General features: G+C 43.5%; 1 protein-coding gene across 12 annotated transcripts in view; it reads right to left on the bottom strand.

Moving 5' to 3' along the window:
* Positions 1–17445, bottom strand: part of Fn1 (fibronectin 1) — a 68607-nt gene that overhangs the window by 19553 nt on the left and 31609 nt on the right. For 6 of the 12 annotated variants that reach the window (XM_057763307.1, XM_057763308.1, XM_057763313.1 and 3 more), the window contains exons 21-31: positions 16589–16683; positions 15191–15359; positions 14392–14478; positions 10756–10947; positions 9242–9514; positions 7948–8130; positions 6190–6279; positions 3198–3467; positions 2000–2116; positions 928–1092; positions 122–277 (exon numbers count right to left, since the gene is read on the bottom strand). In XM_057763307.1, coding sequence (XP_057619290.1) covers positions 122–277; positions 928–1092; positions 2000–2116; positions 3198–3467; positions 6190–6279; positions 7948–8130; positions 9242–9514; positions 10756–10947; positions 14392–14478; positions 15191–15359; positions 16589–16683 — 1797 coding nt within the window. The remainder of the gene's footprint in view (positions 1–121; positions 278–927; positions 1093–1999; positions 2117–3197; positions 3468–6189; positions 6280–7947; positions 8131–9241; positions 9515–10755; positions 10948–14391; positions 14479–15190; positions 15360–16588; positions 16684–17445) is intronic. The other 6 variants (XM_057763310.1, XM_057763312.1, XM_057763317.1 and 3 more) reach the window with 1 other exon arrangement.

Below are 17445 nucleotides of genomic sequence, written 5' to 3'. Positions count from 1 at the left end.
GAGCAGGCAATATTGTCTATGAATGGGGACACCACACCACATTCCATAGAGGACACGTGAAATGAAACCTGCACTCTTTCTCAGTTGATCTCGCTAGATGAGACACACCGGTTGTTCTTACCTGGACCAACAGTTTTAGACTGCGTTGGTCCTGGGACATTTTTGGGAGCAGTGGTCACTCTGTAACCGGTCACAGGAGAGCTTGAAGGCAGCCATCTGACACTAATGCTGTTGTCCTGAACATCGGTCACCTGCATCTGGGAAGGCTTGTCAATTTCTGTAAGCAAAAAAGAAACCAGTGAGGCCCCAGTATGTGGGAGCAGGACTGAGCAAGCCCTTGTCTTTAGTGCTAATGGGCATGCGCATGAGCTTTGCTTCTACTAATGAATTGCAGATATTTCTTTTGACAAGAATAAAGGGTTAGGTTGAAGAAGGAAAGGCACGAATCCAGTGACTATTACAACTACTTTCAACATGAATGTTTCATTCCACAGACAAAACACTACATCTCAGGCAGGGCTGTGTCCTCTACCCAATCCGCTCATTGAGTTTTTTTTCTATAGGTATTTATGAATACTCTTTATGTCTTATGTCTGTGGCAGACACATGGGGTGTAGCAGTTAAAAACGCAAGACAAAAAGTGTTTTCTCTTGGGGGTCTTCTTTGTACCTTTGACTCAAAATTCTGTCACTTGTAGGTGTTGTTAGCCACAGGCTTTTGCCATATTAAGAAAATAAATTAGGATTGCAGGTGTAGTTCAGTGAGAGCACTTGTTTAACATATATGAGAAGCTGGGTTTGATTCCCAGCACCACTTAGAACTAAATAAAAATCAATTAATTTCACAGTGAAGAAAATGCCTCGGGAGAATACTGTGATAACCGTCTTCATAAATAACCTTGTGTCACCTCAGATGAGAAGTTTGTACCTGTTTGATAATTGATGGAAATTGGCCGACTGCTGGCTGGACTGTCCCCACGGCCAGTGATAGCGTACAGGGTGATGGTGTAATCGGCTCCGGGTTTGATGTTGTTGATGGTGGCTGTAGACTTGCTCCCAGGCACCGTGAACTCCTGGACAGGGCTATTCCCGCCTGTATGAAAGGGGTCAGTGGAGACCATAAGGAGCCAGGAGTCACTCCAAATATCAACACACTCAAGGCAGCATGTAAATCACTTCTGCTTGCAACTTGCCTGCCAAGGAGTGTTGTCTTACACAGCCTGAACAGGCAAGTGTACCTATGCATACAGTAAGCCCCGAGAAGTATATAAAAATCGGGAGAACGCTCAAGCTGATGTCATCTTAACATCCCTGCGTTAAAATGTCACCGAGTTGTAGATTAACAGGCAAAAGGTGAAAAACATTCCCAGGAATGAGCTCCCTAGTTAGGTGTACAGTAGCAATTAGCCCGTCCTGAAATCATGAAGACTTGATAGGGTGTACTTATACGTGTTTATGGGATTGCATGGGCAGTGTGTGTGTGTGTATAAAACAATAAGAAAAAGAGGCCCAGAATCTGAGAGGGAGGGGCAGGAGAGGGGCAGGGGAGGGTTTGGGCGATGAAAGGGACGGAGGAAATGATGCAATTATATTTTTAATTGATCTTTTACATAGAAAAAGGGGGCAAGAACATGGCTCACTCTACCTTAAACTGAATGAATTGCATTCTTTTCAAAAAGCATTAACAGAATATTTCGTAAATTTTGAGAACAGAGAAGAAAATATAAGATTTACCAATGACAATATTTGTGAATACATAAAATTTTTTTTTTCCCTCAGCTGTACTTTCCACTTCTAGCTGTAGGGTATAAACCACTTCTAAACTTCATTTGACAATCCATTGTTCATAGTTGCCATGTATTTGGGGGCAGAAAAAAAAAAGAAAAAGCAGTTTTCTAAATGGACTTGCTTGCATCTAATCCCATACCCACTGCCAGGTTACCAAGTTACCCACCCGGACCCTGATCCCGTCAGGGTGAAAGGGCACAAAATGAGCGCACCTGTCTCTCCGTAGGTGATCCTGTAGTAGCGCACGGAGACGGCAGGCGGTTCCCAGCTGATCAGCAGACTGGTCGGGGTGGAGGCAATGACTTCCAGGTCCCTCGGGATGTCAGAAACTAGAAAAGTCACAGGAAAACTTCACATCCAGAACTTCCAAAGTTCAGAATCACTCTTTGTTCTTTTCGTTGAAAACTGTTACATTTCCTTCATACAAAAATATACACACTAAATTAGCAGAATTAAAAAAAAAATACAAGGAAGTCAAGGGAAGAGATTTAAGGAGAAGATTAGAATAGTGAATTCTTTTCCCTCAACATTTTCTTTGGAAAATAGTTTAAATCACAGGAAAGTTATAAAAACTGCAGTGGTGCTCGCCCACACACCCTTAACTACGTGCTGTCTCGAAGTGGTGCTCACATGCACGCACGGCTGTTCACAGCCAAGACACAGATGACCGTGTAACAGGCCTCCCAACCACGGTCACTGAAATCTCTCTACACTACAGACATCTGGTCCTCTAGGGCTTGCCGCGTGCGGACCAAGTCCTCTGCAGACACACTGCGTCAACTCTGAGACAAGGTCTCACTGGATTGCACAGGCCAACTGAGCTCACGGCAGTGCAGAGTGGCCTTGACCTGTCCATCCTCCTGCCTCCGTCTCCTGAGTACCTAGGGTTGCAAATCTATACTAGTAAGCCCAAGTGTCAACCAGGTTACAATAACTTTGGGTCCATAATAATATGATTTTGAAGGAGAACTTATGGGCTGCGGAAGTCAGTTCTGGATCAGTCTGGGCTATGAAACCAGGAAACACATAAAACCTGACCAGCAAAAGCACAAAAACATAGATAACTGAATCAGCTGGAAGTTTCTCAGAGTTAAAAAAAAAAAAAAAATTACCTTTTTAAATGTATTCTAAGAGGGAGATATTTTTGCCACACATTCTGTCACTGCCCCCTCCCCTCTTTTATTGAGATGGAGTCTCTCTCATTTTATAGCTCTGGCTGGTCTAGAACTTACGCTACAGACCAAGCTGACCTCCAACTCAGAGATCACCTACCTCTGCCTCCCAAGTGCTGGGATCAAAAGCACGCATCACAACTGCCCTTTCTGTGTCGAGGCTGACTGACAGAGCACACAAAACCATACAAAAAACCATACGAAGGAATTTCTTCGCAGATTAAAAAAGCAAAATTACCTGTCGATTGCTGGCCAATCAGCGGGGAGCTCTCCTCTCTGCCATTAACAGCGATAATGCTGACAACATACTCAGTACCAGGTTTGAGGTCGGTGATGGTGAACGAATTCCGAGAGGGAGGCATTCGTTCTTGCTTGGGTCTTCCAACAGCATGCTCGGCATGATAGCGAATTATGTAGCCAGTGATAGGCGCTCGAGGGGCCACCCAGTGGACAGTGAACGAGTTGGCAGTGATATCAGAAGTATCAAAACCAGTTGGAGAATCAAGACCTGTTTTTTTTTCCCATCCAAGGAGGGGGAACAAAAGACAACAACCACCAGCTTAGACACAGAAGAAGATGCTGGGAAAAGCAACCTACCCGGTTATATGGCGCCAAAAGTTGACCATAATCAGTTCGCATAGTCACTCATCTTTTTTCTTTTTCAAAGTAATTGAACAATATGCACAATTATAGTAGATTTCTATATAATACTTAATACTGATATTTTCAAGGGCTTGGCATTGTGCTTGATAGTATGTTGACTTGACATAAGCTGAAGTCTTCTTAGAGGAAGGAAACTCAGTTCAGAAAATGCCTCTGTAAGATCAGAGTGTAAGCAAACCTGCAGGGCTTTTTTTTATTAGTGACTGACAGGGAAGGGCCGGAGGGCCCACCCTATTGTAGGTGGTGCCATCCCTGGGCTGGTGGTCCGGGGTTCTCTGAGAAAGCAGGCTGAGCAAGCCAGAGGGAGCAAGCCAGTACGCAGCACCCCTCCATGGCCTCTGCATCAGCTCCTGCCTCCAAATTCCAAAACTGCTTAAGTTCCTTTCCTGTCTTCTTTCAGTGATGGAAGCGTAAACCAAATAGACTCTTTCCTCCCCAAACTGCTTTTGATATTCTGTCTCATCACAGCAATAGTAACCCCAACTAGGCCAGTGTTCGAACGTGTGTGTCAGCGCATCTCTCCGAGAAGAGCATTCTTATATTTGGCTCTCAAAGTTGCTCTCTGAGTTGTATACGGGACTGATAGGTCAACAGAGTAGTGATGATGCTAAACACAAGCCCTTCTAAACCTGAAAGATGCCACTGCAGACAAGTTACAAGGCACATACCCCTTTTAAGTGAGGATTTAGTACTTTTTGCTGCTCTTTCATTGAAGTACTGGGGATTGAACTCGGGTACTCATGCACGCTAGGCAAAGTATCCTGGCTGTAGCACAAAAATATAGTAGATGTTTTTTAAAAAATTAACCATGTAGTGTCCATCTCATCCAGAATAATTTGAGCTCTCTGGGATTGCGAGCTAATTTCTGTTATAACATTCACTAATTCTATCAAAAATATACTCAAACCAAATTGTGATATCTTAACTCCTGTTTGGCAGCAAATTGTAATACGAAACTGTACTTTGTTTGGAACTTGCTATGTAGACCAAGCTGGCCTTGAACTCAAAGAGCCACCTGCCCCTGCCTCCCAAGTGCTGGGATTAAAGGTTGCATTTCTTAATGGAAAAAATTAAAAGAAAAACTCCTATTTAGGAAAGAACCTACTACTTATTGGATTCAATTCTTCCTTGTAAATGTTTATATCAGGTGAAAACTTGACCTGTTGACTTAGCAAAGGAGGAAAAAGATAAAGATGACAATGAGTGGCAGGCCAGCCAGTGGGTAGTGACACCTAGTGAAAGCTCTGTCCACCAGCTCTCAAGAAAGAGATATGATATTATTCTTAAAAGCTTTTGTTGTTTGTTTTAAGGAGAGATGACAAAGTTTCTGAATTAACTTCAGTCCTCTTTGGAAGCAAAGAGTAGGATCACAATGATTGAATCGCTAAACTAGTAATTATTGATTGTTGAAAAATAAACAAGGTCTGTGTTTTAAAAAAAATAGCAAAATAAATATCTTAGAGAGTAATCAACATCCTTAACTATCAGAGAAATGCAACCTAAAATCACTTTGGGATTCCATCTCATCCCCGTCAGAATGGCTAAGACCAGACAAGCAACAAATGCTTGTCTACAAGGATGCTATAAGGATGGAGAGAAGAAATGGGATTGTTTCTTCACTGTTGATGGGAATGTGAACTGGTGCAGCCACTATGGAAATCAGTATGACAGCTTCTCAGAAAGCTATGACTGCTAGGCATATACCCAAAGCTCTCTGAATCCTACCACAGAGGTATTTGCACATCCATGCTCACTGCTGCTCTTCACATGAGCCAGGGAATGGAATCAGCTCAGCTGCTCATCAGACAACGAAAATATGGTACAAAGCCAAGGAGTGGTGACTCACATCTTTAATTCCAGCAGCCAGCAGGCAGAGGCAGGTGGATGTCTGAGTTTGAGGCCAGACTGACTCTAGGAGAGGCCAGGGTTCAGAGAAATCCTGTCTTGAAAAACCAAAAAGACGAAGGAAGGGAGGAAGGAAAGACGGAGGGAAAGAAAATGTGGTACATGTATACGATGGAATATTATTCATTCATAATGAAAAATGAAATTTACAAGGAAATGGATAGGACTAGAAATTATTATGTTAAGCAAAGCAATCCGGTCTTAGGACAAATACCATATTTTCTGTTATGTCGATCCATAGATTTTAATTTTCAACCATGTATATATATACAGACACGTGTTCGGACCATGGGTCATGAAACCAGAAAAGGGAGTTGTGAGAAGAGAAAAGGCTGCCTTAATAGGAAAGGGTGAGGAGGGTCACAGAATATAGGTGACAAGGTGCCATGAGAGCAGAAAGGGGTTGAACAGTATTACAGGGAGGATGGGCACCAGGAGGAGCAGTATGGGAACCGGGAGAGGGTTGAGAGAGGAAGACCCACACACCATGTGAAAATAATGCAGTGAAACCCATTACCTTATGCTAACTCAAAAAAAGAAGATTTTAAGTAATGTGCAACACCATAAAAGGTGAAGACATGTCTTTAGACTCATCGTATCATTTCCTCTTTAAAATTGGTAGGTGAGAGCTACCTGATAAGCACATTGCCAGCACGGCTCACCTGTTTTCTGTCTTCCTCGAAGAGGGGTGCTCTCATGTTTTTCGTAGACGCTGGAAACACTGACTAAGTATTCCGTCCCAGGCAGGAGATCTAGGGAGGCAAGTGGGGCTTGCTTCAAACTTGAAGGGATGAGGAAGCACAGCCCTCCCTGGACCACTCCATCTGATGAAGTAGCCAAGCACTCAGTCCCACAGCCTACTTGTAGCGAAGTGAGCATCTATGCCTGGAGACACCTGTGGTTAAGAGTCACCTTTTCCAGTGCCTCTTTAAAGCCCTCGGTGTTGCCTGTATGAATGCGATTCAGTCAAGTGTAGCTATGGCGCACTGATTCCTCTTCCATCCGTTTGCAAGCAACTGGCAGAAGTTTTGAGAGACCCATCACAGCAACCTTATGAGGCTGTTTGCAACTTCCATGCTATATGATGTATATTAAATACTAAATATATATTTAAATGTACAGTTGGACAAAATGGCACATGTCCTTGTGGGGCCATTGATGTGTTCAAGATAATGAACATGTCTAGACCCCTGGGCTCACTATACTGCTCCAAGCTGCTAAATGTTTAAACTGGGATAATAATGACTTCTCTAAGAGGGAGAGAGTTATTTTAAGGTCATGTAGCATCGAGACTCTTAAGATACACAGTTAACACGTGACAGGGTTTGGCTAAACTGGAGCCAACATGTGATTCAGGGTCTAGTACCCTGGGTGATGTGATCCCTAGTGACTGTAATGGCCCCGTGGCCACAGTCAAGCAAGTGTCTGGATGTTCTGGTCCTCAATAAAAAAGCAAGGTCAGTCATGCCTGGCTGCCTTTCTGTATTCTATTTTCTGAGACACAGATGAATAAGATAGGCTGTTTTCTGGTCACTATTAAGGAACAGACTTGATGTACCTCCTTTCCTCTCACATGGAGTCTTACATATCTTACCACAACATGTGTATTTGGAGCACAGCCCCTGCTGCAACCTCTTGTTTTCTTTAATACAAAATAACTCTTGTTAAAGGGTAGGAACTGGGAAGAGTCCATTTCTATAAATTGTCTATCTAAGGGGCTGGAGAGATGGCTCAGCGGTTAAGAGCACCGACTACTCTTCCAGAGGACCTGGGTTTAACTACCCGTACCCATACAGTGGTTCACAACTGTCTGAAACTGCAGTTTCAGGGCGCCTGAAACTTCCCATGGCAAAACATCAATGCACATTTAAAAACACAACAACAATAAAAAATGCCTATTTAATGTCAGTTGTTTTGTAAGCTCTCAACTTCTGGGAAATTCTGCGAACAGAAGTTTTCTGACTTATGAACTAAACTCCTGCCTCGTTCCACACAAAACCTTGATCTAACTCCTTCCCCTGCCCAAGTAGCCAGTCGTTGTTTCTAGCATCTCCTGCTGATGCTATCACACAAAAAAGGACAACGAAATAGATGTGTGGATGCCACCTTTCCTATTCTTCCCTTAGTTACAGAATTCATCTGCTATTCACTTATTCTTGTGCACTTATGTGGAAGACTGTGCAGACTGTGTCTGAAGCCTTGGGACTTCACTGATGGCGTTTTCTACGATGATGTACAGAGATCAAACGTTTACCACACCAGTGGAAACACTGCACCTTTCCCAATTTACAGAGTTGCCTGCTAAGCCTGACTAGTGTGTCGCTCTGCTACGCGCTCCTCTTAGCTGCTCCTCCGCGGGCACCAGACCCCATTCGTTCTGCTCTGTAGGTATTACCACATGTGGACATCTGAGGGCTTACTTGTCAGAACCACCGCATTGCTTGAAGAGGGAACGGACACCTCCGCCACGTCCTCCTCATTTTTCACAGGTGAGTAACGCACCAAGAAGCTGGATAGCTGGATGGACGGAGGCGGGGCCCAAGAGACACGAATATTGTCTGGACCAATATTGGTGAATCGCAGATCGGTGGGAGGAGGGACAGCTGATTTCAAATAAGAAGGAAGATTAAGTTAATGTAATTTTAAAATTAAAGCTAAGGAAAGAAACATCTGAAAAGGTAAAAACCAGTATTTCATGCACAAAAGAAAACATTCATAATCATGCAAATAGTCTAATCTAATCTAATCTAAATCATGATACACTACTGTTAAAAAATAAAATGCTATACAGAATAATGTTAGGCCCCTTTAACCTTTCTGTCATCATCAATGCATTTTAGAGAATACTGATAATTTTAACCTATTTTCAAATAGGTTTTTTTTGGTTTCTTTTTTTTTCTTTTCTTTTCTTTCTTTCTTTTTTTAAGTGCAATAATACCACTAAAGATTTCTATCCCACCCAGGCTGAAGGGGCTTAAGTTGCCACACAGCAGAGAAACACAGCGGTACTTTCCAAAGAAACACATGCACACAGACAAAAAAGACAAGGGTCCTCAGTCTCCCCAGAGTGAGATATCTACAAACTACTGCATCGCCATAATTGCACTCAGTGAACTCTACTTACAAGTGAGGGGCTCATGCACAGGGGTTCTCAGCATGTTTCTTACCATGCAGGGCAGAGAACCTTTGCGATGTTGCATGCTGGTCTCCGGACTGTGGTTAAAGAGGAGTTTCCTTACCTTGCATAACAGCACAATCTAGAAGGCCCTATGGCTTACGTCTTTCTACCGTTCCACCCTCATTCTGGATGGGTGTTTTATGGCTAAAGGAACGTGGGAGCTTATCAAAAAGTGAAAGGAGACACACAGTGAGTGCTGCATTTTAGAGGTGTGTCTTAGTACTAACCGGTGCTCACCATATAGCTTGGTATTCATACTTTAAAAAGAAACAGCTCAAGGTCTGCAAATTTTATCTACTTTGTCTCTGGATTTTTCTAGCTTCTCGTCTCTTCGTGGTTCGAATGAGACTGCACGAGGCTACTTATGTTTGTTCTCATTCGATTAGTTTACTGTGTCCCTTATCTTGCTGGATGTGCCCCATCTTCATCTCTGTGGCCAATCCGGCTTCTCCTTGGAAACATCCAGATTTAACCAGAGTGGCTGAGCAGCATGCAACACCATCCACGTCTCAAACACAGAAGATTTCAAGATTCACCCGTTTGCTGTGTCAGTGTAGTAGGGGCACTCTCTCCGCCATTAATGAGAGTGATAACGCTGATGTCATAGTCAATGCCGGGTTCCAGCCCTGTCACTGTGTAGTATCCTACTGAGGAGTCCACAAAATCTTCAAAAATAGGGATACCTTCTCCTGTCGCAACTACTGTGATGCGGTACCCAATAATGGTGGAAGAGTTTAGCGGGGTCCACCTCAGGCCGATGGTTGAATCGGTTATATCAACAAAGCTTAGGTCAGTGAGCTGGGGCACCTCTATTGAGTTACAAAGCGAAGAGGAGGCAAAAGGAAAGTAGAGGCAAAAAATAAAGCAGTGTACATCAGGTGACCAGTAGTAAAACTGACAGAATGGTAAAGCAATGATGGTAATATGCAACGCGTCCCGAATTATTTGAAAAGACTTCCCAAGCGTCATGAATAACTTGCTTCCCTGGGAGAGTAAAGCAGGTTACTGATTCTTTCAGGGACTTTCTTGCATTTAGAAAATGCCCCTGAATGGCATCGTTTTAACTGAAGTTTTAAAAAAGATCATAAACACACTCACAATGTCAGAACCATTCTCAGAACTTAGACATAATATCTGCAAAAGATACCAGCAATGTTGAGGGAAAAGAACCCAAAACCTTTGGTAATAAAATAAAATCTTACAAAGTTTTTTTAAAAAGATGGCTGGTTAATTGATTTGTTTTCCACATCATGGTGACATTAGGTTGAGAATGTACCACTAAAAGCACGGTCAGCCCAGGCCAGCCAACCTGGAGCCCATGCCTCTGCCAACGTCGTAATTTATTTAACTTAATTAATATTCATAAATGCATATCAAAATAATGCAGAAGGGAACAGAATCTGCCCAGTGCTTTCAATCTACCAAAGACTTGGGGCAAACAATGAACCTATCCCTACATAGGCATTTGGGATAGTGTTTTTCAGTTCAGAAGAAAGAAGGCCCTGTAGGAGTGGCCTTTGCTTCTTCCTTTCTGTCTTTCACCCCACTTCCAATTTGCAAAAGGATGTGATGCCGCAAGGTGAAGAATTGGACTGTCAACCACGTGTACTTCTGTGCTCACATATGGAGATGAAAACTGTTTTCTAGTAACTGTTGGAGGTGGATATGGATTGTGAAATCAGGCACGAATGTCCCGGTGGGATGCATTTACCACATCACTTTTAGCCTGTCGGCACTGGGTACAGACACACGACACTGTTTAGTAGTCTTCTCACGTGAGCAAACAGTACAGAGTTAATGCCGTGGCTGCACTCGTTACAAACCCATGGCAACAGACAGCATCCCAGGGAAGCACAGATAGTGAAGCAGAGGCAACAGCAAAGCCTTTGTCCAAACAGCTGTGTTGGCTTCATGGTTCTGGAGAGCCCACTGGGAGGTTGGCATGAAATCCCAACTCTATCTGACACACTCAGCTATCTGGGATTAAGATGCTAATACCCACTGCTACTGAAACTGCCACTCTGAGGGTAACAGCTTATTTTTCTATTACCTGGGATGATGGTATCAGAGATAGGGGCACTTTCCTTGTCATCTTTGACAGTGTAAACACTGACATTGTACTCCATGCCAGGATTCAGGTTTTCAAAAGTGCAGGAGTTCTGGTCGGCACGAACCACTTCTTCCAGAGAGCTTCCCAGCTGCCCTTTCGTGGGGGTTGTGGTTATTCTGTAGCCAGTGATATCTGGAGAGGAAGTTGCCATACTTCTAAGTTTCATACATTTATGATCCAGGGTATATTACACTACACACCAGTGACGGACCCATGGAGGCGGGACAAAGAGTCGGGACAATAACTTGTACCAACAGTCAGGAAGGAGGAATTAGTTTTAATGTTTACCAACTCTGCAAAGTGAAGACTAGTCCGTAGCAACTTATGATGTATTTAAAAATAACTAGGTGAGTCTGAGGGTCTCCAGCACATAGAAATGACTGTCTGAGAAGGAAATGCTAATCTTGATCATTCTACATTGTATCCACTGGGTGATCTAACAGTACTCTACATATGTACAAATGTGTTATTACAAAATAACACGATGGGATCTTTAACAAAGACAAGGCAATTTCAGATAGAGAAGTGATGGCCCAAGACTTTCCTGTCTTCAAATTCCAGCCTCCTTCCACACTCCGTTCTACTTTTCCTTGATGGGGGACCTGGAGGAAAGGTGAGGAATAGTCTACTCTTTCTGACTACTATGAGACCGATTTCCACCTGAGAATATTCTGGTCCTACAGAGGTGGGGGAATGAAAGCACAAGTACAGATGCTCATCCTTGAGAAGAAATATTAATCATATAGAAGAATTAAGATTTTGAATTATTATAATGGGGCAATGAAAGTGTTGAAGGGAAGGAGACACCAATAAATTTAGCGGTGGCCTGAGCTCTGAAGGTCCAGGCTGGGACCAAACATGATGTTGACTCAGGAAGGACAAGGAAAGGAAGGCATATTCTGTCAACGGGGGAAAGGTGAACATTAAAGCACTATGTGCTAAGCAGCCCAATGGAATGGGAAAGCAGTAAGGTTGAGGTCACTTCCTTCGCTACTGACCATGTGAATGGGCAGGCCACTGAGACCAGAGATTCATGGTCCAGCTGCCAGCAAGCAAGGAGCTTGTTTCCAACCCTGAGTAACGTATGTGGAAACAATGTAACTGTCACATTATATGATGCATTGCCACAGCAAAGGAAACTTCCTGTGAAAATCAGTCTATTCCAAAGGGGAGATTGAAAGGAGCATTTTAAGCTAGTTTTAGTTGGTATGATTGCAAAAGACATACATTTCTAGATAGCCTGACACATAAACCCAAACAAGGGTAAGAACTGTGCAAGAAATGATATCAACAAATGACAGACCAAAAATTTGGCTCAACGGGTAAGGTTGTTTGCCATGCAATCATGAGCACCTGAGTTCATATCCCCAGAATCCACACAAAGCCAGACACCATAGCATGTGTCCGTAGTTCCACTGATGTTATAGAGAGCTGGAGAGTGGAAATAGGCAAATCCCCAGAAACTATCAGCGCCCCCTACCCCCCCATCTCAAACAAGATGGAAAGCAGTCAAGTAGACTGAAGGTCATCCTCTGACCTTCGTACATACACAGTGCCACCTGAACATACACAGATGAAAGTGCATGCACACTTGCATACATCATACAAAGGTGTTTTACATTTTATGTACATATGCACGTATGTATATAATATATATACACAGACACAGATACTATTTTTCTCTGTTTTTGTTGAGACAGGGCCCACACTGTGGCCTGGTCTAGCATTAAGACTCACTGAGTATACTAGGTTAGCATTGAACTCATGTTAATCCTCCTGCCTCAGCCTTTGTGTTGGTATGACAGTTTCACTTTTATGGAAATTCTACCTATACCAGTAAAATTAAAAATAGATAAATAATAAACTAAATATATTTGTCCAATTAAGTATAGCTCCAATTAGTTTGTTTTAATTTAGAATGTTGTCAATAATGAGTATCATGTTGTCTTGGCAACCGTCTCCCCATGCTCATTATTTAATCATAGAATTATATCTAATTTTTTTTGTTTGTTTGTTTTTTGAGGCAGGGTTTCTCTGTAGCTTTGAAACCTGTCCTGGAACTAGCTCTTGTAGACCAGGCTGGCCTTGTACTCACAGAGATCCATCTGCCTCTGCCTCCTGAGTGTTGAGATTAAAGGTGTGTGCCACCACTGCCTGGCTCCTAAGTTATTATTCTTATGATGCATTATGATCCTTGAATAGTGTTATACTTTATACATGTTATGATTTTATAAATACTTTTTATTGCTATTAATTCTGTTTACTCTTGTTACAATTATGTACTGTGTGTGTGTGTATGTGCACCGGTATGCTGCACACCCCCATGGCATGAGTATGGTGGTCTCATCTGCTACCACAGGGGTCCCGGGGATTGGCCTCAGGATCACTCACCCTGATGAGCTCTATCCGATCCTTTCCCCTTACAAAATTACACTGATCTATCTAGAGTGTGTATGTGTGCACATGAATCAGTATATTTATTTGTTTAGTGTGCATATGTACGAGCACACATGTGGACGTCACAGGGCAGCTTTCAGGCGTCAGCTCCTTCCGTCTATCATGTGAGTCTTGGGGATCAACTTGGACTTGGCAACAAGAGCCTCTACCCACTAAACCATCTCAGCAGCCTAAATTCCTTTTAGTATGTGTGAACGCATTCAGTTTCGTTTTCTAACACTCTCTGCCTTAGTCTCTTGAGTCTCTCACTGAACTTTGAGCTAGGCTGGCAGTCCGCAAACCCCAATAATCCTCTTGCCTCCTCCTCGCCCTCCTCCACAACAATGGGATTGCAGGTGCTCACGCAGCCATGCCCAGCTTTTTATGGGGATGACCTCACGACCTCACGCTTGCACAGCAAGTGCTATTGCACACTTGAGCCTTCTCTCCAGCCCCGCCTCTTACATTTTATGGTGTAATTCATCACATATCCAGTAGGACAACTATCTCCATAGCACTGGCAGCATGTAAGGCTATCAGTAGTCTACAGGCAATACGAAGAACATGAGCAACGGTAGGTTTTATGCAAGCACAACACCACTCTGTGTAATGGGCTGAGCAGCTGCAGATTTCAAAATCACTGGGAATCCTGGAACCGGTCTCACCCAGAAACCAAGGGTATTCACTCCAGTGATAGTCTTTTTAGTATTTATACTAACTCACACAAGAGACATTATGTACCATGATTTTAACCACTTGTTTTTTTTTTTTAATTATCTATTTTTTGTGCTGCGCATTGTCTACATCTATGTCTGTGTGAGGGTGTCAGGTCCCCTGGAACTGGAGTTACAGACAGCTGTGAGCTGCCATGTGGGTCCTGGGAACTGAACCCGGGTCCTCTGGAAGAGCAGCCAGTGCTCTCAACCACTGAGCCATCTCTCCAGCCTGTTTGGGCATTTTTAATGTACTGAATAAAATCGTGGTTCTATCCAGTCCTCATGATTTTCTGCAGGATAAATGTTCGTCTTTCCCCCAGCCTAGCACTTGACTGTTCTCGCTCCTGTGACTTAGGAAAACACAGGCACGTGTTTACGTGTGGTGAGCTGTATACACGTGTCCTCAGGCACATGCGGCACTCACCTGGGGTGGTGCTCCTCTCCCAGGAGACCGTTAGCACGCCAGTGTCAGGGTTTGCCTCCAGATGCAAGTTCGTCGGCGGAGACATCGCTACATAGAGAAGAAAATTTAACAGTTAAAGCGAACACAAAACATTTGGCTTCTGAAATGCTTCCTTTACTGCCTCTCTCAATCCTTCTCTCCCTTTTCCCCCTCCCTTCTATCCCTTCCCTCTAGAATCAGTAAAAATACCTAAAGTATATTATAAAAACACAGTCTACAGTGACCCTCTGATAGAAGACTGATTTTTAACACTAATGCTATCACACCACTACTGATATTGCTTTATCTTGCCTGTTCGGAAGACTTTTGACATGCAAGGAGCACTTCAATGCCTTGGACTACACGACACCAGCTGAGCCAGTCACATCAAATTCTAAAGACTCTGATGATTTAAATAGGGGATGGGCTCTTCCCCTTGCTCTGTTCAGATAAGCAAGCTGCGACACTAGTATTAGAAGAATTAGAGGAATTTCTTTTCTTTGCCCTCACTGTGCAGCCCTGGTTGGCCTAGAACTCACTATAGACCAGGCGAGCTTCAAACTCTCAAATACTTGCCCCTTTCTGCCTCCCAAATCGCTGGTGTTCGAGGTGTGTATTATGACACCAGCTCTTTGGGCTCCAACTTTTGGTGTAGGTGGGGCTGGCCTTGAACATCTGACCCTCCTTTCTCACCTCCCGCGCACCAGGGTCAAAGGCCTGCACTACCACACCTGGCTTTAAATAGTTTAAAAGTTAAGAGAAAAAGGGAAGTTCTTCCTACGGGTCACCACTCTGTTGACAATCGGTGCGTCCCTCTCCTGGCCATCTCTCAGGACTTGGATGGTGTAAGTGTATTCCACGCCTGGAGTCAAGCCAGATACAACGATGCTTCCAGTTTCTGAAGTCACTTCTCGGGGTGCTTCGCCTCCCTGGCTTGGTCGCACGCCCAGCTGGACGGAGGGAAGCAAAACCAACATGAAGGACGGATATTGCCGAGCCCCAAGAGGTTGCAGGTACACTCACACAGCAGGAGCTCCGTTACATGTGCACACTGGGCTCTGCCTGGGCAGGTAGGGAGGTGGGGGCTCACTGCGGTTATTCTGCAATTAACTGGAGAGTGTCTTCCTTTGGCACTAGGGCCGTTTATAATAGAAATGTCATTACAGCTGTTTGACGAGCAACCTTCTGGTCCACACCAGCAGTCCACAGGGAAGAAACCCCCTGGGCTCTGCCTTTAAAGAGTTCCTCACACACAGTTAACTTTCCAGTTGTTACCAATCACTCTGACACTGGGAAATGAAAAACACATTCCCATGAAGGGTGTTCCTGACTTCAAAAGCCCAGGTAATATTATCAAACAGTATTCAATTCAAGAGAAATTCTTCATATTCTCTGTGGGCTCTAAAACTCTGAATGACATTATTAAGAGAAACTTTAAAAGGTGCACTGGCGGTCTGCATAAAAAGAACTCCTCTATTTGAGGAGCACAGTCATCAATATGGCTATTTGCATACTAAATAACAAAGTGACCTTCAATCTCTCTTTTTTTCCTCCCTTTTAAACTATCAGGCTTTGATTTCAGGGCATAATAAACATTTCTTTTTTCTGTCCTTTGAATGCCAAAGGATGGGATTCTTTAAAACACATTCATTCGTATTCATCCCTTTTCCGCTATCATTACTTTAAAGAACATGACTCCGGATATCTAAAACGAAGACCTCAATTTTAACTCCTATTAAGAAATTCACCCACAGGGCTTTGAACAAGTTGAGAGGAAACTGATTGGATAAAAATGTGGTTTTGAAGTGACTCTGAGTTTAACTGGTATTCCCAAATTGACTTTCGTAAGCTTCTTGACACCCATTTAGAGCAACACATCAAATGAAGTTTTCCTAGATTTTTATTTTGAAAATGGAGTTCCCTGGGGGAAAGGACAGAAAACAATACAAAACAACAGGCACTATATATAATTCCATGCTAATGACTTTCTTCCTCCGCAAAACAGAAAAAAAAAAAAAAAAAGCCCCAGTGTGGCAAGGCCTGGCTCTCCCAAGGCCCTGGAGCAGGAGCATAGATAGAGCTTAGCATAAGCCTAAGTCTCTGGGATGTGACTGTCTCTCCCACAGGCAGACATGGGAAGGCACTTCAGGGCTGTAGTCATGATACGCCTGAGACTCACCTTGAAGCCAATCCTGGGAACGGGGGTCCAGGTGATCACGATGGTGGTCTCCGTCACCTCAGTGTGGTAAGGCGGAATGGAGCGTGACGGTTGCACTGCAAAGGAACCAGCACGAGGTTCAAAACCTCAGGCTCACAGGTGTCGGCCTGGACTGCAGATTACCAAGCATTTTAACTAGAACTGTGGTGTAATCAGCAAATGGACAGAGAACGTAGCCCGAGATCCTTCATCAGCTGAGATGCTGAGTATCACTGCTTTAGAACCAGTATCGTGCAAGACCAAGTCACGTAGGTCGTGGTGACAACGGGGTGGTGGTTTTGCAGGCCCGATATTGGGCTGGGGCTTGGATTTTGGGCAAGGACCTGTCACTCACATGTGAGTAAAACAAGGTGCTAGGTGACCTGACAGTTGGTCCCATTCCATTTCATGGCTTTTATGATCTCTTAGCTTTTAATCAGCATAAGACCCCTTAAAATCACACACCTGCTCAGCACGCATTAGCAGCCTCCCGCTTTCTCCCTTTGCCTTCATGAACAAGAAAACCACAGGTGCAGCTTCGTGCTGAATCATTTCACAAGAGTGGAAAATCACCTTTAGATGCAACTGGAGATTCTGACACTATTAAGACACGCTACAAGTTCTAAAGATTCACCCCTTAGGCATGTGATGGACCATCAGAATAATAATACTATAGACTTTTGGTACCTAAAACAACAAAAGTATGCATGCTTGATATCCTAATATCATTTGTTTTAAAAAAAAAATTTAGTGAATATACTAATTTTTTAAAAATACGTGGGCCAGAGATAAGATTCAGCCATTAAGATAAATAAATACTGCTTTTGCAGAGGACCTGT

This window comes from Chionomys nivalis, chromosome 2, assembly GCF_950005125.1.
Source record: "Chionomys nivalis chromosome 2, mChiNiv1.1, whole genome shotgun sequence".
NCBI lineage: Eukaryota > Metazoa > Chordata > Mammalia > Rodentia > Cricetidae > Chionomys > Chionomys nivalis.
The sequence above is the reverse complement of the archived record's forward strand: the minus strand, read 5'-3'. Positions and strand labels throughout refer to the sequence as shown.